Consider the following 25,321-nt stretch of genomic DNA (forward strand, 5'->3'; position numbering starts at 1 on the left):
TTTCATGACTTAAGGGTACCATTATAGATGTAAATGATTGTAATGTGTTATAACAGTGATGCTTTTGGAGCATATAGGGCTGCTTGTCCTTTTTAGTTGTTTTTCAGTCATGTCTGACCCTTCCTGACCCCATTTGAGGTTTTCTTGGCAAAGATACTGGAGTGCTTTGCCACTTCCTTCTCCAGGTCATTTTACAGATGAGGAAACTGAGGTAAACAGGGTAAATGACTTGCCCATGGTCACACAGCTATTAAGTGTCTGAGGCCAGATTTGAACTCAGGAAGATGAGTCTTCTTAATTCCCATCCCACCTCAACTGCCCTGTACTAGCCTTAGTAATGTGTAAATTTCAATCACCTCTGATGCCTATATCCTTATTACCAAATAAAAACTTGTGAGTTAGCTGTAACTTTATTAGCAATTCTGGACTGACTTTGCACATTTTCTCAAGTGCTCCTGAAGGCCGTGTTGGCTAAGTCTACTCTGCATGACATCTAACTGTGTGTGTAATAGGCACATGAAGCTGAAGTATTTCTCAGTAAGAACAGTGACCCTTAGATGTCTCATTTGCCCTTGGCTTCAGGGCTCCTCTTCTCTCTCCCAGAAGGCTGCTTTCTATGCAGCCACCCCTCCATGCATATAGGAAAGAAAGGGAAAGTAAGATGGTGGCACCATGTTGGGTGGCACCATCAATCAGAATTCAACTTCTTACTGACCTTACATAGGAGAGGTTATTTAGTCTAAGGAAAAGCCTATTACCTATTTGTCAATCACTCTTCACACTCTCACAGTCTGTGAGGGACACTGATGGCTGGGACTTTGGTGTTCTTAATCACACTTTATGAAGCTGTCATCAAAGGGAGGAGGTTTAAAGTGCTATACAAAAAGCACAGAGCTGTCACCTGTGTCATATATCATTTTCATTATAGGCTGAACCTAAAAGCATTCCTAAGCCATTGCCTATGTTCCCCTCATGCCTTTCATCCTGAATCATTTCAGCATCATCGCTGGAGAGTTTCCTCCAGCTGGAAGATGACAGTAATCAGAGGACTTTGTGATCTTCAAAGTGCTTTCACATACATGATCTCATTTGATCCTCTCAATAACCTAGGGAGGTAGGCAGGGAAAGTGCTATTATTCCCATTTTACAGATGAAGAAACACTTGACACCCTGCCTTAGCTGTTATTCCTTCTATCCAAGCCTTGGGCACTGAGAGTTATAAGTGCTTTATGTGTATGGGTAGCTCTTAGTCATGAAGACCCAGAAAGAGGGAATAGTTTAAATGCACAATGACCCATTTTGGAGGGAATTTTACATAAACTGGAATCAACAAGAGGGTGTAGCTCTTTGGATTTAATAAACTATTCCCATACAGGCTGTTGTTATTAATCTGTGTGCATCCCTGTGGGTAGGAACCTGGAGAGATATACATGTATATACTTGTTGAAATACTTGTTTACATCTCTCTATTGAGTATTTCTATGCAGTGAAAGTTTTTCTTTTTCATTATTTTTCATTCTTATTCATTATTCGCTTTGATTTTATTTCTATTATATTTCATTGTTTGCTCTGATTTAATTTCTCCAAATTGTAAACTTCTATTTGGAGCCAGCATGTGCCTGGCCTAAGAAACTTTTCCAAAAGCAAGAAAGTGGTAGACTTCATACCTGGGCAGCTAAATGGCACAGTGGACAGAATGCTGGGCCCGGAGTCAGGAAGATTCATCTTCCTGAGTTCAAATCTGGCTTCAGACACTGTGTGACCCTTGGGTAAGTCACTTATCCCTGTTTGCCTCAGTTTCCTCATCTGTAAAATGAGCTGGAGAAGGAAATGGCAAACCACTCTAGTGTCCCTGCCAAGAAAACCTCAAATGCGGTCACACAGAATTGGACATGACTGAAAAACGGCTGAATAACAAACAAATTATAGGACCCAGTGTTCTGAACTCTTAGGTCAGGGCTATGTTCAGGAGAAGAAAGCAAACTTGTCCCTCAAAGCAGCAGAATGTCATCCCCAAGATCCATTTCCATCTTCGAAATGACTTCCCTGCCTTTGTAATGATTATTACCTGAAGGCACATATGTGGCCAGTCACTTGTATTGATCATTAATTAGTATTAAATAGTGATAATTAATGATAATAGGCTCAAAGGATCATAGCTTTAGATCTGAAAGTGATGATAAAGGTGATCTATTCATTTTACAACCAAGGAAATTGGACCTCACCTACAATGTGTATGTGTGTGTGTGTGTGTGTGTGTGTGTGTATATGTTCACCTATGTAGAGGAAGTTACCTAAAGTGTCTAAGGTCACACTAGACACAGGTATTGACACAGGAAAGATTTGAATCTAGGTTCCCTGATTCTATATCCTGTGACTTCTACTGCACTACCTGCTTTGACATCAAGAAAGTCTTGATTTTTAACTCTTTGTCCAAAGTCCAAATGGCATTTGAGAGACAAAAAGAGGGAAAGGGGCTAAGATTCAGAGATACATATTATGAGTCCAAGATATTTGATGCTTTGTTGCTATGCAATACTGTCCGATATCACTTTGGGGTTAAGGTTCAGTAGGATGGGATCCATTCACCTCTATTTTGGACTGTAATGCATCCCCTAAGAATTAGAGAGATTGTTGTTCAGTAGGTTCAGTTATGTCTGATTCTCCATAACCCCATTTGAGGTTTTCTTGGCAGAGTTACTGGAGTGGTTTGTCACGTCCTTCTCCAGTTCATTTTACAGATAAGGAAAGTGAGGCAAACAGGGTTAAGTGACTCGCCCAGGGGTCACACAGCTAGTAAGTGTCTGAGGCCAGATTTGAACTCAAGAGGCTAAGTCTTCTTGACTTCAAGCCCAGTGCTCTATCCACTGTGCAACCTAATGGTTAGAGAGCTAAAGAAGGCACTGTGCTTCAAACCTAACCTAATAAATTTTACTAGATAACTGCTTTTGCAGGCATAATGCTAGAGTTTACATTTGTATCCTTAGCACCATGAACAGTATCTGGCATATAGCAGGTTCTTAATAAATATTTTCACGATTGATTCATTAATTCTTTCAACAAAATTTGTTGATTGTCTATTCTATGCAAGGCACCATGTGCTTAGCACTTCAAGGGATACAAAAATGTCAAGATCAATCAATAAACATTATTAAGCACTTACGATGTGACAGGCACTGTGCAAAGTGCTGGGGATACAAAAAGAACCACAAGACAATCCCTGCCGTCAAAGAGCATATAATCTAATGGGAGAGACAACATCCAAACACATATATACAGAGTAAGCTATATACAGGATAAATAGGAAGTAATTAACAGAGGGAAGGCACTAAGAATAAAAGGGATTGGGGAAGGCTTCCAGTAAAGCAAGTAAGGCTTCCAGCAAATTGTAACATTTACAAATATGACAGATAATGCAAACTAACTGCATCGACCAACTAGGGACCTTATCCACAGCATGTCTGACATAATACTCGGTATCCAATAGGTATGTTATAGTCAACTCATTTAACTAACCCCAATTAGTGCTTAAATATACCTACCATCTGGGTCTTTAAAGGTTAAAGTGATGAACTTGCTGGCAACCATAAACATGAAAATCACCCAAAAGCACGCAGCTAACAGAAGCCACTGGTGGTGCATGTTGTCAAACGTGAGCCATATAACTTCTGGTTCTTCCTGGAAAACACAGCTTCCTCCCCAGGAAACAAAACAAAAAAAGCCAACCATGGTAAATAGATCAATAAAACAAAAAGGTATGCAAGAAGAAAAGATCAACCCATAATTATTTTGCTGAATCATTCTAAACCATAACTAAATTATTCTCCTTCCTCTGATTGATCCCCTCTCCCACCAATAGCCTACGAAAGTCCTGCTTTAACATTTTAATTTCAGTTACAGATTGAGGAAACAACTCCTTCTTCCCCCCAATAAATCATGTCAATTTTCAAACATCCTTTGTACAGTGAGGGAAACACAAAAGTGTTTTGTTTGACTTTGGACTGCATCGCCATATGATTTTATTTGGGAAAGTAGATTTACCTTCCTAATTCTGTTTCAGGTGGTTAATATTAAAATGAGCTTGCAATGCCCGAGTTCCCACCAACTGCTGGCAGCCCAGGAACAGGTGGTAGAGGAAAGCCTGCCTGGGATTAAATGTTCACCCTGGGTAATCCACAGGCTATGTACTCTACAACAACATGATCAAGAGCAGACTGTGTTTAAAATCCTGAATTGCTGACAGAATAAAACTACAGCTTAAATAATTGCTAGGGGAGCAAGGGAAAGATTTTAATCATTTAAATTCCCCTGCATTTATTCGTTTGCCAAGACCTGTTCAGACAGGTCTTTCTTTGGTGGTTTCTCTTTTCCATGCTATCATTTACATCCTCAGCAACGCTATCAGTTTGGGTCTTAAATGTGTCATAGAAGTTGTGCTCTGTTGCATATTGAGAGACGTATGAAGAAACTGAAAGCCTCAGCTTGAGTCCTGGCAAGAAAACCAGAGAGAGAGAGAGAGAGACAGAGACAGAGACAGACAGAGACAGAGACAGAGAGAGAGAGAGAGAGAGAGAGAGAGAGAGAGAGAGAGAGAGAGAGACAGAGAGAGACAGAGACAAAGAGAGAGAGACACAGAGAGAGAGACAGAGAGACAGACAGACAGGCAGACAGAGACACAGAGAGAGAGACACAGAGAGAGAGAGAGACAGAAACTTTTATTTCACCTTTAACAATCAAACTAGTTAGAGAGACCTATATGGGCTGGCATGGTTTCCATCAACCAATTAAGGCCATTTATCATTTCAAGGCAAGAAAAGAGACTCTACGATTACAAATATTATTGCTGCCAGGGGCATCATTTTCAGGAGAATCCAAGCTATGGCTCTCTGAGCTTCGAACTCTGCACATTTAGAATGGAACAAAAGACAAATAACATCAGTATCCTCAAGCCTCCTGAGCATGCTGTCATCCCAAGAAGGAATGACAAACTATGTAGCTTTGTGTCTGTCAATCAAAATAGAGGTGGCACACTCAAAAACTAGTGAAGTATCTCCTTTCTTCTGTAATGGATCAGAAAGAAAAAAATGAACCAGCTTGGGAGATTTGGCAGAAACAGGCACTTAGTGACTTATTATAGGGAGGTTGGGAGTGTGAATATCCAGAGAACACAGACTGACGGCAACAGTGGACAGAGAGAGCTGACCTCAGAGCCAAAGGACGTGAGTCCAAGTACACATACTGATTGTGTGACCCTGGGCAAATCATTTCTCTCTAGGCAATCTTCTTAAGACTACAACTAACAGAGAAAATGCCAATCTGCACAGATAAAGGAAGCTCCATCTTCCAATAATAAATCCAGTCCCTATCCCTTTAGAGTAGGAATACTAGCTCCCCCATAACATCTGTGTACAATGATAATGGGGCAGCTAGGTGGCACAATGGATAGAGTGTGGGGCCTGGAGTTAGGAAGACCCATCTTCCTGAGTTCAAATCTGGCCTCAGACACTTACTAGCTGTGTGACCCTGGGCAAGTCACTTCACCTTGTTTGCCTCAATATCTTCAGCTATAAAATGAGCTAGAGTATCACTGAGTATCACTCCAGTATCGTTGCCTAGAAAACGCCAAGTGGTGTCATGAAGAGTTGGACAGAACTAAAATGACTGAACAACAATGACATGATGGTCTGTGTGTAGGCTCGGAACATTTATAGATGTGATACAAAGTATATAGAATTCATATTACAATGGCAAGAGAGTGTTAACCAATAGAAAGAACAATGAATTTGGAGTCAAAGGACTCCTGCCTAAATCCTAATTCCTGCCACCTACTTATTACCTACGTGACCTTTAACCTCTCTGGGCTTCAGTTTTCTAACCTGTAAAACAACATGACTGGATTAGATAGCCTTGGATTAGATAGCCTTCTAGTTATAAAACTAAGATGCTAAGAACATAGGAAACAGTGAATCATGCAAAGGATTCTCCTTCAGAGGTAAATAAAACTAGGTATCATTGGGAGAAATGCATCATGAAATGCATCTGTACTGACCATACCTTAATCTCCTTGGCTGTACACCTTATCTGTCTCACTAGGTTCCTTGGTCATTTGAGCATTCTTCCTTGGTGTCATACTGCCTCCCTGGTATGAGTCAAGGATGCCTTTTTAGTTAAGGTTTATGTGTCGAGAATGCTTCTGTAAGCCACCTTTTAAAATAACCCATCCAGGGGCAGCTAGGTGGTGCAGTGGATAGAGCACCGGCCCCGAAATCAGGAGGACCTGAGTTCAAATTCGACCTCGGACCAAACACTTGACACTTACTAGCTGTGTGACCCTGGGCAAGTCTCTTAACCTCAATTGCCTAAAAAGATAAAAAAAAACAAATAAAATAAGCCATCCAAATCCTTATACCATAATTCACCTGTAGACATATCCCTTATGTGAAGGCTGGCATTATTAAATGAAAATGATAATTATTTCTTCCTCTTAGATCTCCTAGCTCTCCCTTGCATGCTCAGGTGCCTAACTAATCCAGTCATGTGTGGAATGTTTTAAAATTCTTCTATTGATAGTTTTTGTTTTTATCTCACTTACATTTCCCAATACATTTTGCCCTCTTTCCCTTGCCAGAGACCAGTCTTTTATAACAAAGAATGAAAAAGTTCAGCAAAACTAGTAAATATATCAACCAAGTCCAATATTATATGCAGTGCTTCAGATATTCATCTTTTTTGTCATAATATTCCATTATATTCATGTGCCACATTTGTTCCGCCATGTCCAATTGATGGGAACCTGCTTTATTTCCAGTTCTTTGACAATTAACAAAAAAAAAGGCTGTTATGAATATTTTTCATATGGGCATATGCCTAGTAGTTGGAGCTCTAGGTAAAATGGTATGGATATTTTAATCACTTTGTTAGCATAGTTCGAAACTGCTTTCAAAAACAGTTGGACCAATTTACAGCTCCAAAGACAGTGCATCAGTATTGCACTGTCTTTCTATAACTATTCCCATTTCTTGTCATCTTTGCCAATTTGCTGAGGGCATGATAAAGACTCAGAGCTGCTTCTGTTGGCATTTCTCCTATTATTAGTGATTTTGAATACAGTTATTAACAGTTTGTACTTCTTTTGAGAACTGACTATCCATAGTCTTTGATCATTATCATCAGGAAATAGCTTTTGGTCTTATTTGTTTGTGTTAGTTACCTACATATGTTGGATTTTTGACCCTTGTCAGAGATTTTGATTCAGATTTTTCCCAACTGACAGTTTCCTCTCTTAATGACCTGTGTAAATTGGTAATGTAAGAGTTTTTAAATTTCATGCAACTGAAACTTTTTTTTTTTTGGTCTTCTGTGATCAAGAAATCCCTTACTTAGTGAAGAAATTTTCCCCTAACCACAGCAATGAAAGCTATCTGATCTGGTTCCCTTCTAAATTTTTTTATGGTTTGACCTTTAAGATTCAGATCTTGTTATCCATTTTGAGCTTATTGTGGCATATGGTGTAAGATGTTTGTGTAAACCTAATTTCTTCCAAATTGTTTCCCAGTTTCCCTAGCAACTCTTATCAAACAAGGAGTTCTTCAAGGTAGTTTGTGTTCTGGAATTTAATGAACACTGGTGCACTGAGTTCATTTGTTTCTGATTCTTTCTTATCTAGTATGCTCTACCAACTAACTTTTCTACTTTTTAAATCATCACCAAATGATTTTGATGATTACTACTTTATAATATAACTTGAAGTCTGGAAATGTTATTCCTCATCCATTCTTTATTATTTCCCCTGAGGTTGGCTTTCGGAATTTTCTAGAGACCAAGCTATTCAATGGAGCATTTGTTTTTTGCTCAAAGTCACAGCAGTTTTCCTTTCAGATTTTAAGAGCTGCTAACTTTTTCTATTTAGGTTATCCATGGTCATCTTTCCTTCTCCCCTGCTCCACTCTCACCCCACCCCCAGTTTTTTTAAATTTAAATTTAAATTAAAAATAATTTAAAGTTAGTTAGTAGGTGTTCTCCCTTTCAGGCTGGTATGTTAAACATGGAACAGGAGGAGGCCATGATAAACAAGGTACACAAGGCAAAGAGATGTACTTTCCCACTCTCTTTTCAACAGCTTCCAACTACTGCTTCCCTTCTTTCCATCTCAAAACTAGATTACATGGGGAATCTGGACAGGATGGATAATTAACTGAACTAAGGATAGGGGATGGGGTGGAGTGGGGAGGCAGAAAAGCCTCAGGTACAGCAAAAGCTAGCCCCTGACTAAAACTATATTTTTTTTAAAGTAGAGGTCTTTAATTGACCTTTTAAGCAAACCTTGTCAGTCTAGATTTATATTGGACAGTGTGTTAACTTTGTGGCCCCAGACTCCTGTTATCTAGTCTGTTGCCAGCAGAGAGAGTCCCTGCTGGAGATCTATACTCAAGGAATCTGAGATGCGAACTTGGTAAATACTGTACACTGTCCAGTGTATTTTGCTTTTGCAAGTTATGCACTCTCCACTCTTGGTTGAATTTATACAATGGTATAAGCAAATCAGTAAATGAGTAGTCCTGACAACTTGAAACCACATGGACCAAGATTACAGGAAACTACTGTAGTCAAGTTGGCAAAAAAAAACAAACCAAAATCTCCTGAAAATTGTAAAGCCACTTAAAATTCTACTTCTCTAATTTTGTAGCTACATATTTCTGTTACTACTACAAGAGACAATATCATTATTGTAACAGAATATGTTGGTAGGGACAACATTTTTTGTCTGAAAAGATTTTTAGTGGGTGGACATCCAAAATCTATACTACCCTTTTTGTATGTTGTTCTATGAAGCTGGAGAAAATCATGAAATTGTGGTGACTAGGTCCACCACAAATTTTAGTTATGTAATCTCAACTGGGCCCTCATAGCAACAAGGTAATTCACTTTCACACTCACCACAGCAGCTATTCCAAATCTTTTGATCCCTCTTTGAACTTCCAATGATGTCTCCTCCCTTTACCCCCTCAGCTGATGACCCTTAGAGGTCATTTGGCAGGAGTTCCCTCTTCACTCCTCCTCTTTGTCTTACATCACTCAGTTACCTTTCGTTCTCCCTCTCTTCTCCTTTACTCCCATTTCTCATTAAGAGATGCTGTTTCTCAATATCAAGGCTACCTACCCCCTCCACCTGCATCCATGATTCCACTCTGTCCTGTCTTGTCCAGAAGACTGTCTCCCTCTTTCACCTCCATTCTTTCTAATCTTCAGTCTTTCCCTATATACTGGCTCCTTCCCTGCTACCTACAAACAAGTCCAAGTCTCCACAAAATGCCCTCATTCAACTTGATCTCTCCATAACCTTTGACACTTTGATCAAATGAGTTAACATATGTAAAGCACTTTGCAAAACTTAAAATGTTACATAAAGGCTACCTATTATTTGACACTGTTGATCACTCTTTTCTTCTGATTACTTTTACTTTTCTAGGTTTTTAAGACACTGCTTTCTCCTGATTCTTTTACCTGGCATCTCCTTTTCTGTATCTTATCGTCATGCCCACTAATTGTAGGTATTCCCCAAAAATCTGTCCTAGGCCCTCTCTTCTCTTCTAGGACCTATACATTCTCTGGCTTAGTGATCTTATTATCTCCAATGATTCCCAGGTCTATGTACCCAGCCCTAACATCTCTCTGGGTTCCAGTCTCAAATCACCAACTGCCTTGTGGACATCTTGAACTAAATATCTCATAAGTATCTCAAACTCAACATGTCTAAAACTGAACTCATTATCTTTTCCCCCAGACCCTTCCCTCTTCCAAACTTCCCTATTACTTACTGTGAATGGTACCATTGTCCTCTCAGTCACCCAAACTTGGAACTTCAGTGTCATCCTTGACTTCTTTCATATACTCACTCCACATATCCAATATTATTTTCCCATTCACAAAATCCCTCTTATGCCTTCATTTCTCTACACTCACAATAGATGCTGCTCTGGTTCAAGCCCTTATCACCTCTCCCCTGGACTACTGCAGTAGCCTTCTAAAAGGTCTGCTAGCCTTAATTCTCTCCCCACTCCAATCCATCCACCATTCCTAACACACAAGTGTGACTATTTTATCCTCTTACTCAATAAACTTGAGTGGCTTCCTACTGCCTCAAGGATCAAATATACTCTGTCATTCAAGCCCTTCACTGGCCTTTACTTACCTTTCTAGTCTTAAAATATTTTCTTCCCATCCACACATTCTATGGTCCAGCCACAGTGGCTTTCTTGTTCCTAGAACATTTCTAATCTCTGTGCCTATTTCCCTGCCTCCTTACCTCCACCTGTTGGATTCTTTCAATTCTCAGCCCAAATCCCACCTTCTACAGGCTTGAGTGCCTTACTTCTGAGATCATCTTCCATTGGCCTTCCATTGTATTTATCTTGTATGTAGCACTTTTTCCCATGTGGTCTACCTCAATAGAACGTGAGCCCCTTCTAGGGCATGGACTGTGTGTGTGTGTGTGTGTGTGTGTGTGTGTGTGTGTGTGTTTCTTTATATCATCAGTGCTTAGCACAGTGCTTGTCACACAGCGTTTAACAAACACCTTTTGACTGACTGATAATACCTGTAAGATGTGGATAAAGCCAAACTAATGTATAATGGCAGAAACTTTAGGAATCTTTTTCTTCAATTGTCCTTCCTTTTATTCTCTGCCAAAGTGGAGAGATATGACTATTGACCATTGGATACACTATCAAGATTTGGTTAATATGTTCCTTAGTTTTGCTGATCTGCTGCTTTCTCTTTCTTTCATTTTTACTCTTTGTCACATGGGCGGATCTCTGAGGAGGGCAGAGAGAAGGGCTTAATTTGGAAATGAAGATGATGTAAAACAAATGATATCAGTAAATTCTCTTAAAAGAGTTCCTTTCTTCTGCTTTCCTTTCAAGGGAATAATAATAGCTTGTTTACTATTACAAAGTGAGAATACACATTGTTTCATTTGGCATGGATATTTTCCCCAACGTATTTCAATAAATGAACACATTACACACTTCCTTATAACATATGTGTAACGCTATAATGTGTGTAATATATCATACACTATATATACCATAGATGTAACAAGTATGTGTTTACATATTCATATGTTTACACATGACAATAATTCATATCACGCCATATGTCATATAACATGACAATAATTTATATTTGGTAATACCATTAAAAAAAAGCTTTACTACTAAAATCCTACTCTGATGCCTCTCCATGACAGAGAGATAACCTTGGATCTGACTATATAAGGCCATGTCAGATAAACATAAGGTTCTACCCTGGATTCTAGCATGATAGAAAGGTTTGATGTTATGAGCTTATTGAAGAACTGTGTGTTTATTTTTCCAAGGCCCAGTCTAGATAAATTGAGATACGCCCATCACCAGAAGTTTGGGCATTAGGTGATGCAGGTTTGTGGCCCTGGAAACTCATGATGACTGCTAAGAAGGCTTGTTATCAGTGGAACAAGTACCTACACCAATGAAATGACAGAAGTTAACAAAGTTTAATGAAAAAAAAAAGGGAAATAAGGGATGAAGAAGCCACACCCTTCTACCTCCCTTATCTATAAAAGGGGCTAGATCAGGGGAAGGAAACCTTTGGCCTTAGGGCCCCACTTGAGGACCTAGAGGGCCACAAACTCCCCACCCCTGGGCAGGATCAAATGACTTCTTTGGTCCCTTGTGGCTCTGAATTCATGAGCCTATACTTTAGTCATAGAACAACACAAAATACAATAAAATCTTGGCAGCTGTTAACCCTTGGGGAATGAGCAATTTTGGATACCTGTCAAGTTTTCTGTATAGCTGAAGGCTTGTTCTAAGTATCCAGAGTTGTTTTTATTATAGCCACTTTTAAAATGAAAAACTTTCTACTAGGAAAAAAAAATCACAACAACAAAAAAAACCCCTTTTTACTAAAACCTTTTCACTTTAAGGCTTTCTTAGACAGTATATGCTGATTAATAGATTATATCAGATAGCTTACTGGCTCAGGGAGGGGGGAGGGGAAGAAATAGAATTCGGAACTCAAAAGTTAAATTGTTTTACTATGCAATTGGGGAAAAATAAAATATTATTTTAAAATAATATGTGCTGAATAAAGTTGAACTTTCTTTCCTAGAGGATTGGGCATTATGGAAAATCCATTCTTGTAATGTGTTTTAATAAAGTGGTGCTCCTATGGGGCTATTCAAGTATGTAGGGAGCTGTTTATGTCTACACTCAAGGTCCTTGGATAGTGGTGGCTTTCTGAATTTTTTTTTTGTTTCTGGTTTTTATAGTTGTTCTGTTTTCTCCTGCTTCTCTCTGCTGTCAATGGACCTGCTTTCAGTCTCTTTGTTTCCTTCTAGTTCTGCTTGGAGTTTGGAAGCCAGTTAGCTAAGCTTGATTGAATTGCGCAGAGTAAGAGTTCCTATCATTTAACTTCTTGTAATCTGTAAAAATTAAAGGTAAGAAGTACCAGCACTAAAACCTTGCTGGGTTATCTAATGAATAAGGCTTAATGTGTACAAAGCACTTAATGTGTACAAAGCACTCTATTAACCTCTTAGGGTCCCTATACACAGTTCTTGCTCTTTAGGGACTCACATTCCATTGTGTTTTTGCATAGTGCTACATAAATATAAGCTATTATTATTATGTACTATATAGCATCTAGTCAGCTGGGAAATATATTGTATGAATTACATGCATCTTGCATAAACAGATGCTGGTTTAATGAGGTATGAATGTATGTTTGTGTCCAATCATCAAACATTTCATTCTCTTTACCACCCTCTCTCATGGACAGAAATCGAAACTTCCCCTATGGGAAATTCCTTCCTGACTTATGAAAATCTGTATTTTTTCCCTTCATTATTAGAAACGAAAGAAAGTCAGCACGAAGACTAAGAAAATTCAGCACAGAATTTCCTAAACTTTTGTTGTTGTTCATTTATTTCAGTTGCGTCTCTGGGACCCCATTTGGGGTTTTCTTGGCAGAGATACTGGAGTGATTTGTCATTTCCTTCTCCAGCTCATTTTACAGATGAGGAAACTGAGGCAAAAGAGTTAAGTGACTTAAATGTCTGAGGCTGGATTTCAACTCAGGTCTTCCAGACTCTAAGCCCAGTGTTCTAACCACTGTACCACCTAGCTGCCAATCAATGCAGAGGGTAGACTCTTTGAAGTCAGAAACTGCTCTGTTTTTGTCTTTGTCTATTCAACGCCTCACCACGATGCCTGACATGCACAATAATCACTTAATAGATGCTTCTTGATCGACGAGACCACAACATACTGTGCTAAGTCCTCTTTTTCAAACTTCTTTGAATACTTCAATCACTCAAGTTTTAAAACTTAAAATAGTTTCCCTTTGAAATGTTTTTAATAGCTATTGCACAGCTATCTTAGCTAGGTGGCACAATGGATATAACACTGGGCCTGGAGTCAGGAAGACCTGAACTCAAATGAGACCTCAGACACTAGCTGTGAGAGCCAAGGCAAGTCATTTAACCTCTCTTTGCCTCAGTTTACTCATCTGTAAAATGGGGATACTATCAGCACTACCTTCCAGGGTTGTTGTGGGGATCAAATGAGATAATAACTGTAAAATGCTTAGCACAGTGCCTGACACATAGTTGGTGCTATGTAAATGTTAGCTTTAAAAAGAAAAAAAGAACTGTTACATCACATAAAGAAGAAATGAAATGGGAGAGATGCTGGTTCTGTAGTCAAAGAATCTGGGTCCAAGTCCTGCCATCCTGTTTATCTTTCTTTCTCTCATTAAGCAACTAATATGTGCCGGGCATTCAGAGGTCATCTGGTCTAGTGCTTTTATTTTACAGATGAGAAAACTGAGGTTCAGAGAGGTTAAGGCTCTTGCCCCAAATCACACAGCTTATTAACCAGAGCCAGAATTCAAACCCAAGTCTTGATTTCTAGTCAGTGCCTTTTCCAATGCACCTTTCTACCTTGGACAAGTCCCTCAATCTCTCTTGGCCTGTTTCTTAATCTGTAAAATGAGGGGGCTAGGTGAAGATGGCATTTAAGGTCCCTTCTACTTCTAAATCTATGATCCTAGAAAATTGCTGCACTGAAATACAGTTATTCTTAGAAAAACATTTCAGTTCCATCCTGCTGCTTTCAAAGCCATCTAGATTTTTAGGGACACTTTGGAAATGATTACCTTTTTTCTGCCTTCAAAAATTGTTATTAGAAAAATCAATGTTATAAACTAATTATGAACAGTGTCTTGGTCTGGAATTAAAAGAGCTTCATTTGAATTGAGGAACTGTGTCTATGTTCTGCTTTCTCAGTAGGATGATGCCTCAGTGCCATTCAGAAGGTATTCAGAAGGTTGGATCATCTAGTAGCCTCAAGCATCCAGATTAAAAAGAGAGAGAGTAAAAAGCCAAAAGGAGCTAAAGACTCAATGATAATATCTGATGCAACGTGACTGTCCAAAAAAATCCCAGGGCTTTCTCATTGACTGCCCAAGCCTTTAATAGGCAAGCTGCTTTGCAAAGAAAGGCAAACTCCTGGGAAAAATAAGGAATGAAGACTGAAAAGCTAAGGCATAGGGGTCGGGGCAGAGAAGAGAGTAGGAAATGTCAGAACATTAGATTTAAAAAAAGCAATGGTGAGCAGCTGAAACTGACAATGAAGAGAAGTCAATCAGCCATGAAAATTTAAAAAAAATTCTCCATGAGGATGGAGCACCATTTGGCTCTGAAGGTCATCAGCGTGCCATGATGAAAGTGAAGTTATAGGAAAGGCTTGGGCTAGAGATGTGACCAGACAGCAGATTAGTCAGGTGAAAGCAAGCTTTAGTGAGGTTTTTTTGGAACTCTATCAGGAAATCTCCCAGTAAACGTATCGTTCAATATGAGCAGGCTCTCATCACTGGAAGTTTAGATCTCCTCCAATGAGTCCATGCCCAGGGAATGGCCCTTGAAGGCAAGAGGTTCTTAAACTAGGGTCCACAGATAAGGGGTCTGCAGATAGATTTCAGGGCAGGGTCCATGAATTTGTATGGGGAAAAAATGACATCTTTATTTTTGTTGTTGTTATGTCAATTTAGTTGTGTCTGACTCTTCATGACCCCATTTAGGGTTTTCTTTGCAAAGATACTGGAGTGGTTTGCCATTTCCTTCTCCAGCTCATTTTACAGATGAAGAAATTGAAGGAAACAGGGGTAAATGACTTGCCCAGGGTCACACTGCTAGTAGGTTATCTGAGGCTGGATTTGAACTCAGGTCCTCCTGATTCCAGGGCAGGGATTTATTCACTGTGCCACTTAGCTTTATTTTTACTAACCTCTAAATGCAATTTAGTATTTCATTTAAAAAGTGTTCTGAGAATGGGTTCATAGGCTTTACTGGACCACCAAAGAAGTCTGTCACATATCACTGCTCTGAGCAGATCTGAGGCCTCAAAAGCCTCAGGTTCATTATAGCAAGTCCTAAGCAAGATTTCATTTGGGAATCTTCCATGTCAATATCTCATGATTTTGGGTCCAGACCCTCTGGTGAAGTTCCTGGTACTTCACAGAAGTAAACTTCCTTTCTGACCTCTCCTCCTAACCGGATCAGAGGAAAGGCTCCTGGCAGACCCTGTATTCACACAGCCCAATCAATTCAACAAACATTTTTAAATTTTTTTAAAATAACTAAAAAAGGGGCTTTTGTGGAAGATGCATAGACATAGATTTCAGCTTCATGTAAAGAAAAAAAAATCCTAATAATTGCAGAGAGAATTCTCCATACCAATGAAATCCCAGGGCTGGACCAATTATAGAAGTTGTATTATAGAACAAGCGTTAAATTTAGAATTAGGGGACATATTTATTGTGATTTTCAGTACATGTTGACCTTTGGCAAGTCAGGTAATCCCTCTAGGCCTCAATGACTTCATCACTAAGATGATAATGATGATGATGATGATGATGATGATGATGATAGCTAACATTTATATTGAGCTTACTATGTGCCAGGCACTGTGCTAAGCACTTTACAGTTATTATCTCATTTGATGAAAGAATGTCACTTCTAAGGACCCTATAAGACTATGGAGATTTGCCGGCTCATCCTGAGAAACTAGAAGACTGTGTGTTATAAAGTCACGAAGACAAGCAGGAAATTAACAATAGTCAGCATTTCATTATTTTCCACCAACTTCTTCTCATCTTCAAGCTACAGGTCATGACAGTCAGTCAGTAAGCATTTGTTAAACACCTACTGTGTGCTAGGCACCATGCTAAACATTAGGATATGAAGAAATGCAAAAGTCCCTCAAGGAGCTCATATTCTAATCAGGATTTATTTGGGAGTGCTAGATTTGGAATGAGAAAGCCTTAGTTTCAAATCTGGGTTTTATTACTTACTACCTGTGTGATCTTAAGCAGATTGCTTAACCTCTCAGGGCCTCTCAGTTCCTCATCTGTAAAACAGACTAGATGGTCTCTCAGATACCTTATGATGACTAATGGAAATTTAGTATGTAGGACCATGACCCTAGGGATAGACATATATTCCTGGGACTAAAGGATGCTCAATCAAAGATTTCTGCTTTGTTTTCCATGATACTTAAAGCTTTAAGAGGGGAATTGACCTCAGTATAATACAAGAGAGGATGGGAGGAGGATATGATACATACTTTGTCCCTGGTTTCCTGGGGCTCATGAGCTAATAGAGAGAGAACATCCATTCTTCTCACATTCCCCACCTGTCCCTCTACTTACTAACTGTATGACCCTGGGCAAATCACTTAACCTCTGTTTGCCTCAGTTTTCTCAACTGTAAAATGGTGATAATAATAACTAATAGCTAATAATAGGTAATAAGCAATAGATAAAATAGAAAATAATTGCAGCATTGTTGTGAGGATCATAAGAGAATATTTGTAAAAAGCAGTTAATACATTGCTCAGCATCTAGTAGGCACTATATAAACACTTATTCCTTTCCCTGTAGAAAAGAATGCCCAGACACTTTGTGTCATAGAAGAGATTCTCTGACACTAGATGATAAATGTATGCAGAGGGTCGACTGAAAAGCCTGATGCTGGAGACTTTTCAAACTACATTCTCCAAAGCACGTCTACTCTTAATGCAGCCATACAGAAATAGGTTTGTACAACACTGAAATTTTCAGTAATTAACTCCCTTTTGTTCAAGAGCAATGTTAACCATAGCAAGGTGTCAACTAGTTTAACTGAGGAAAATCCAAAATGCTGGAGTTCACAATGTAAGCCTCTTAAGCTTCCAACAGTATATCATCCTAGAAAGAACCCTAGATCCCAAAAGCTAGAGATCTGTGCTTCAAGATAGATTAGCAGTGACATTCACTTTTCATGTGAACTTAGGCAATTAAGTCTCTCTGAATTCAAGTTTTTCCATTTGTGAAATGGGACTAGGAGGGCTGGACCTTATCTTTCTTACAGGTATCTCAGCGATGTCGAACCAAAAAAAAACCCCATAAAAACCAAAAAACAGTCAGATAGGGTAATAGATAGAGCACTGAACTTGGAATCAAGAAGACCGAAGTTCAAATCCAGCCTCACTAGCTGAAAAGTCACTTAACTTCTATTTACCTCAGTTTCTTTGACTGGAAAATGGGGATAATAATAGCACCCTCCTCCCAGGGTTATTGTGAGGATCAAATGAGGTGGCATTTGTAAAATCCTTAGCACAGTAGGCACTATGTAAATATTAGCTATTATTATTGCTGTCGTCATTATTAATTCTTAAATTGTACTATTTTGGGGGTGCAGGGAAGGCATAGGTAAATATAAGCTAAAAGGAAAAAAACACCCTTTGGCATGGAACAATTAATAACATTCAATTGCCTGCTATGTGCCAGGCACCATGCTAATAATAAATAATAAATAATAAATAATAAAATAAGGAAGTCTCTGTTTTCAGGGTGCTTACTTTCTCAGGTGAGACAATACAGGGTGTTCCAAAAGTCTTAGTGTAGTTTAAGCTTTAATGACTTAAACTGAACTAAAACGTTTGAGTTACCCTGTATAAGTACACATGACAAATACAAGGTTGTTTTGGAAGAAGGGCACCAGCAGCTGGGAGGATCAGAAAAGGCTTCATATAGAAGATGGATTATGAGCTGAATTTTGAAGGAAATAATGGATTTGGAGGTGAAGGGAATGGTGGAGGATATTCCAAGCATTGAGGACAGTCAGTACAAAGGCTTGGAGATAGGAAACGGAGCATTATTTGTGAAGAACAGCAAGAACACCAGGTTGGCAACCCTCAAAACACGCACATTAATTTGTTGCTTCTGGTGGAATCTTTTTTATATAATAAAAATTAAAACACTTTTTTCCCTAAGAAGTGGAATCCCATCTGTGACATCTCTAGAAGATTCAGAAAGATGAACTAACTGTGAAACCCCATAAATAAATGTCCTTTTGGATCATGATGTCAAGGAATGAGTGGTTAATGAGGGAAAAAAAGGCTCTTTGGAATAAAACTGAGGCTACTTGAAAGTATAAGATCCCAAAGATGACAAATAACATGTAGGTTTTCCAGGACCTGGAATTATTATCTTAGGGTTATAAGGATACCAAAAAAACTCACATACCACAAATCCAAGTAATGTGAACAATGACTTCCAGAGATTAACAATGGATTATGGTCTCAGTAATTTACAGGATACACTAATGGGGAAAAGGGAAGAAATGAACACTTGTAGCTTCTTGTGTGTCTAACACACCAACAGAGTACAAGTGGGCAAATATGGAACTCACAACTGGAATGCACCAATGGAAGGATGTAGATTGCTCCAAAGAAAGCAGTGTAATAGTATTATATGTTACAGGGTGCAAACTGGTGTGGAAATATATGAACCTGAAAGTAGAATCTTGGTGGAGAGTGTCTAGATGAAAATAAAAGGTGAGAAAAACACAAGTGACATCATCAGATTGATTACTACAGACTGCTTACCTTTATGGAAGAAACACAACGAATCACAAAACCTGAGAGTCAGAAAGGACCTTAGAGGCCATCTGGACCTAAGTGGCATGGTAGAGAGAGTATTAGGTCTGGAGTTAGGAAGACCTGAGTTCGAATCCTGCTCAGACACTTACCAGCTATGTAACCCTAGACAAGCCAAATAATTTCTCTCAACCTCAGTTTTTTTTTAAAATCTGTAAAATGGGAATAATAACAGTACCTACCTCATATGGCCACTGAGAGGATCAAACATGCAAGGCATTTTGCAGACGTTAAAGTGCTATAAAAATACTAGCTATCATTATGATTGTGATTATCTAGTCCAACCCATACATGAAAGGAATTCCCATTATAACATACCTGACAAGTGGTTCATTTGCCATCCAATGGAAATGCAATTATTGGCCAAGTCTTTTTGATTCTACCTCCATGTCTTAGATCTGTTCCCTTCTCTCTGCCCATATACTCATTTGAAAAAATGCGCCACCCATATAATGAGAGGTAAGGATTACCTTTCGGGAGTCTGAGGGCTTCCCATAGGTATCTATAAAATACTGAAAGAATCATACCTCTTATTCTAGGCCTTCATCCCTCTCCCATTGATTACTGCAATAACCTTTTATTTGGTCTTCTTGTTTCAATTCTTTCTCTAACATGCTGCAAAACAAAAGCTTCTTGATTTTGGCTATATGCTATCATACAATAGGAAAAATGGAATTATTTTTCTCCAGAATGATTTTGCTATGATTAGTTGTGGAAATGAAAGAATGCCAAGACTCTGTAGAATAATGAGACTTGTCTCAAGGTCAAGATAAATTTTCTTGGTTCAGATAATATGCACATAAACCTACTTTCAAATAGCTATTGGACTCACTTGCTCCTTCACCTACCTGCTGAGACCCAAGTTCATAGTTCATCACTTCATGTCCCAAGACCAGGGTTCTAGCTTTTGGAATTTCTCCTATAAATGTGTTGAAAAAAACACAAAACAAAACCAGGATCATTAATGGCTACAAAGCTACCATTTTATGTACCTTGTATATATTTAACCACCTTGACTATTTACTTTTACCTCTCTATATACAATGTGTATATTCTTGAAAGTAAATATTTAAAATGCACATGGGGAGAGAAGGAATCTTTTATGCAAAATCATTTGTAAAGATGAAAAATCCTTTTCTAATATAATTCATCATCTCCAGTTTACCTGTTCGGCAAGTTTTAATTATTTATACTATCTTAAGGTATTTTATCCCCATATTGGATTATATATTAGCTTCAGAATACAAGACAAACCTATAGAATTGAAGAGGCTAAAAACAAAAGCTTCTTGATTTTGGCTATATGCTATCATACAATAGGAAAAATGGAACACACAATTCTTTTGCCATAAGATATATCACAGCCTTACCTATTCATGTTTAGCTTAGCTCTTTCAGCCTTCCTAAATCACTGAATCAACTCTATTATTCTCTATGTAATATAAAAGTTATCTAATTCTTACATAGCAGTTTAGAATTTAATATTTAAACTTAAAAAATATCACTCCAGGACTTATACTATGAGAAATGCAGCCTAAATTTTTAGATTCACTCTATAAATAATTCTGTTCTCTTCTCTATTTTCAGGCTTCCCATTTCCATCCTTCTTCCCTTTTCATTGTTCTGTCTACTCAACCATTTTAGAGATGTAACTAACAAGTGTCAATAGTCCTGCTTATTTAATACTTTCTTGTATTTCTGCTGTTTAGTTTTGCCACTAATCCAAATTTAAGGAAAGATTTTAAAAATCTTTTCAAACTCCTAACTCTATTTTCTTCAGTGCATCAAGACAGAAGGTATAAGAATCTTCTTTAGCATCCTAAACCAGGAACTGGTAAGCCAGGGGTTTCTTAACCTGGGGTTTGTAAACTTACGTTTAAAAAACAAAATTTTTGATAACTGTATTTCAGTGTAATTGGTATCATTTGTAATCCTGAGTATTTTATGTTATACATTTTAAAACATTATTCAAAGAAGAGGGTCCAAGGCCTTCATCAGCTTGCCAAAGGGGTTTATGGAACAAAAAAGTTAAGTCCCTGAGACCTAAGCCAAGATCAAATTTGCCACTGCCGTGTTTAAAAGTATCAATTACTCAGGGGCAAGAGGAGTCTAGGGGAAAGAGGGCAACTATGCCCTTTTTAAACCTAATAGAATCACTGAAAAACAGGGAAGAAAGTAAGAGGTAAGGCCCATACATCAAAACCCCCTCTATGGAAATAGGAAATTGCATTGAGTCTCTTGAGAAAAAAAGCCCACAATACCCAATACCCAAGGTATAAAGTGCCCTGAGACCTCCTTCAATTAACTCACCTGAATCCAGCAAAAACTGCCTTATGTGTCTTCTTTTCTGAAGTCTGTTCAGGTCTGGAGGGGAGAAAAAAGGACTCACAGACCTTGGCAAATTTGCTTTGTCTTCCCTCCTTGAAATATCTCCTTAAAATTTATGTTCCCACCTCAAAACTTTGAAGGGTGCCCCTTGCTTGTCAACTGGAATGAAGCACTCCTGGCAGATAACATGAATTTCCAGCAATTCTTTCTCTTCCTCCTTTTGCCAAAAAGTAGATATTAACTGGCTTATGGAAGGGTACACTGGCCCCCACCTCCCCTTTTTAACTCACTCTAACCTCCACATTAGCACCAAAGGGAAGATTTACCCTCCCTCTCGCCGCCCCCACCCCTTTCCAACCTTCGCCACACAACTACAGATGTAAATTTTTCAGTCAAGAAAGAAAGAAATTTTTGATATTCTGCTAATTTGTAATTCCACTGATCGCACCATTCCACGGCAAGGATCCCTCCTTATTGCATAATTAATACTACATTCATCTAAAAGCATTAAAAAAGAATTATGAAGAACTAAGACAATGAGAAGCCCGAGAATCTCTTCTCAAGAAAAGACTGAATTATTCGTCCCTCTTCCCACCCCTTTCTCCTCTCTTATAAAGGTATGAAAAACTAATCTTTCCCCTTCATTTAATCCCAGCTCCCTCCCCCCCCGCCCCACCCCTTCATTTATGGGCTGCTACCCCCTCCCCCATTCCGACCTCTTTGTGCACGGAAGGCATCACCCGGCATCTCCCAAAAGCTGCATCCCTGTTTGTGAAAATCCACTTTCCCAGGTCCCTCGCTTTCTAGTCCCAGGGCTCACTAGGGGCGGCCATGCGTATTAAATGGGTGGGGGGAGGGGGTCACCCCGGGTCTCTCTCGCTTCTGTGCTTTCGTTCAGCAGAGGTTCCCCAGGGAGAATGCAGTTCTTTCCCGCCGCCAAGCAGTCCCTCTTCCCAGCACGCCATCACTCCCCTCCTCTCCCCTCCCTTCCTGCCATGCCCTGGCCCCTGGCTGGGGGCCACGTACTGGGAGCCGAGTGCTGCGGAAGGAAGCGCAGACAGGGGCGTGGAAACCTCCTCCACTTACCGCTCCGCATCTGCTCCTAGTCTGTCTCCGCTACCCTGCTGTCAACCCCACGCCAGGAACAGCGGCGGAGTTGCAGCAGAGGCGGCTCCGGGGCCTCAGTGGCTCTGCAGCCGCGGCCTCGCTGGCCACTGAAGGCTGTGCAGGCGGAGGCGGCGGCGGAGAGATGCTGCTGTAGCTACCGCCGCCGCCTCTGACTGCATCATCCCCGGTCCCGCCGCCGCCGCAGCAGCAGCCTCCACGCTGCCTGCTCAGTTGCTGCCTCTCGCTGATCTCTCGCAGTCTGGCCGTCCTCTCCCCACCCCCGGCGGCACCCTCGGGGTCGCGCTCGCAATGGGCCCTAGCTCCCTCCCACCGCCCCCAGAGGCGGCCCGGAGCGCCCGAGGGAGCGGGGTGGGGGGGGGGGCTGGCCGTAGCAGCCGAGAGCTGAACTTGCCTGCCCGAGCTCTGGCCTCCCCAGCTTCCAGGCTTGGGCCTGGGCGCACCGGCCCAGCTCAACACCGGCTTCAAAGCTGGTATGAGCCCAATTCTGCTGATTCCTGTGGTCAAGAGGTCCCGCTTTACAGCCCCAGCCTCCTCCCCAAGCAGGAGCTGGGGGAGAAAGACAAAACATTTTTTATACATTTATTTATGGGGGTGTGGAGGTGTTGGGGTGTGGGGGTAGGGGTGGTGGTCCTAGTCGGGTTGTCACTGAGAAGACTTAAAAAAAAAAGAAGAAATTGTCACAAAGTTTCAGCTTAGGCCGGATTGGAGGGATTTCAAACAGGCGCAGCTCAGTTTTCACTCCTTCCTCCTCCTTTCTCCTCCCCTGTTCCTCTTCTTTCTATTCAACAGGATAAACGATCAGATTTGCAGCATCTGAGTTCAGGACACATGAAAAACAGAATTCCAGCAGTTTCAGGGAGGGTTAGTGTTTCAGAGGCTACACCATAAAGGAAGCTCGAAGTGCAGGTGCGGCATAACGTCGGTGCACTTCTTTCCTAAGGATTTCATTGACTATTAGAGCTGGAAAGGACTTTGGGTTCAACAGCTTCATTTTACAGATGAAGAAGCCGAGGATCCCTTCCTCTCTTCCCCAGAAGCTTAAATGACTTGCCCAAAGCCACTCAGCCACTTGGTGGATGATTTTTTTTTTGACATATGTAAGAAGGAGAAAAGTGAGAAATAAAACTTGAGAATGACTTTTATATTTATTAAATGCGCATGATGGATTTACTTTTTAGAACAAATAAAAGTCATAGTTCTTTTCCTTTACACTCTAAGAATTTTAAAGGATGGGCATGTTTTTTCAATTTTTTTTTGTTGCTGTTTTAAAAATTTGTTCCATTTCCTCTTTCGTATAAGTGGGCAGAGAAAAAAAAAGGTTAGTTCACCTGTTAACTTGAGGGGAAAAAAATGTTATTTTTAAACCCAAGAGAGGCATTATGGTGTACTAGAGAAAGAGGGCCTTGAATTCTGGAAGATGTTTCTTCTAGTCCTACATTTGGCTCACAATCACTTTGACCAACTCTCAAGGCCCCCAAAGCAACCCTCTAAGACTATAAATTGCAAAGCAATTTTCAGTTCCCATTGCTATTGAGAGTTTCTTCACCAAGAATTTACCTACGAAGTTAAAACATTGGTCCTGACACACACAAAACACCAAACAAAACTTCAATGATAAAAGACAAAGGTCCAATAAATATGAATACATTCCCTGGAGTCTTCTCTAGGGCTACCAACTTGAGTTGGTAATTGTGAGGAGATGCTAAATTAAGCAACCTTAAGAGAAACCAAGCAAAGGATCATAGATCTACTGTTGAAAGAGACCCCTGGCATCTAGTCCAACTCTCTAATTTTACCAATGAAGAAACTGAGACTCATAGAGGCTTAAATAAGTGACTTGCCCAAGGTCACACAAAGTTTGCATTTGACCTCAGGTCCTATGATTTCAAGTTTAAAGGGCATTATGTTTTGTAATATGATATATAATAATTATAATTATATATAACAAGTTACAACAACTAGATAATAGCCTGCCCCCTCCTTCCTACCTTTCCAGGCTTAGGTATTTTGATTCAGTGACAATGGCCTCCTTGCTGTTTTTTTTTACTTTTTTTAAATTTATGGGATAAAACAAGCATTTTCATAACATAGTATAATAAAAGAGATGATTGCACATGAAACCGCAAATCTATTATAAACTTGCTATCCTTTTAAATACACAACAAAGCTATCATGTAAATTTTTTTCCTTCCCCCTCCCCCATGGCCACCATTAGACACAAATAGGTATATATTTGTAAAATTATTCTATACATACTTCCATTTATCAGCTCTTTCTCTGGGTGCAGATAGTGTCTTGCTTTATGTGTCCTTTATAGTTAATTTGGGTATTTATAATAGCCCAAATAATTTATTCGCTCAAAGTCATTAAAATAATGTTACTTACAAGGATCTAAGACAATTCCAAAAGACTCATAATGAAAAATGCTATCTACATCCAGAGAAAGAACTATGGAGTCTGAATTCAGAGTTAAGTATACTATTTTCTCTCTTTTTTCTTTTTGTTTTTCCTTTCTCATGGTTTTCCCCTTTGGTTCTAATTCTTCTTTACAACATGACTAATGTGGAAATAGGTTTAATATGACTGTACATGTATAGCCTATATCAGATTGCACACCATCTTGGGGAGGGAGAACAGAAGAGGAGGAGAAAAAATTTAGAATTCAAAATCTTATAGAAGTAAATGTTGAAAACTAAAAACAAATAATAAAAAGAAAAGAAAAGAAAAATATTGTTGTTACTATATACAACGTTCTCTTTCACTGTTTCACTCTTGATTATTTTGTGCAAGTCGCCATGTTTTTCTGAGATCATTGAACTCATCATTTCTTATGGCACAGTAGTATTC

General features: G+C 39.4%; 1 protein-coding gene and 1 long non-coding RNA gene across 9 annotated transcripts in view; one reads left to right on the forward strand and one right to left on the reverse strand.

Annotated features, from left to right (window-relative positions):
• Positions 1-22,792, reverse strand: part of CHST10 (carbohydrate sulfotransferase 10) — a 46,706-nt gene extending 23,914 nt beyond the window's left edge. Inside the window, exons 1-6 of one of the 8 annotated variants that reach the window (XM_020992860.2) lie at positions 22,433-22,792; positions 21,472-21,563; positions 21,329-21,382; positions 19,868-19,938; positions 18,969-19,036; positions 3,543-3,695 (exon numbers count right to left, since the gene is read on the reverse strand). In XM_020992860.2, coding sequence (XP_020848519.1) covers positions 3,543-3,695; positions 18,969-19,036; positions 19,868-19,887 — 241 coding nt within the window. In that variant the 5' untranslated portion in view covers positions 19,888-19,938; positions 21,329-21,382; positions 21,472-21,563; positions 22,433-22,792. Of the gene's footprint in view, positions 1-3,542; positions 15,629-18,968; positions 19,037-19,867; positions 19,939-21,328; positions 21,383-21,471; positions 21,564-22,062; positions 22,334-22,432 lie in introns of those variants that run through there. The other 7 variants (XM_020992858.2, XM_020992857.2, XM_020992859.2 and 4 more) reach the window with 7 other exon arrangements.
• On the forward strand, positions 21,772-23,618 carry LOC144454436 (uncharacterized). The gene is made up of 2 exons (XR_013482796.1): positions 21,772-21,963; positions 23,264-23,618. It is a non-coding gene; the product is annotated as an uncharacterized LOC144454436 (long non-coding RNA).
• The last annotated feature ends 1,703 nt before the right edge of the window (positions 23,619-25,321 follow it).

The sequence above is a fragment of the Phascolarctos cinereus genome, unplaced genomic scaffold (assembly GCF_003287225.1).
Source record: "Phascolarctos cinereus isolate Bilbo 61053 unplaced genomic scaffold, phaCin_HiC Scaffold_726;HRSCAF=1367, whole genome shotgun sequence".
Classification (NCBI taxonomy): domain Eukaryota; kingdom Metazoa; phylum Chordata; class Mammalia; order Diprotodontia; family Phascolarctidae; genus Phascolarctos; species Phascolarctos cinereus.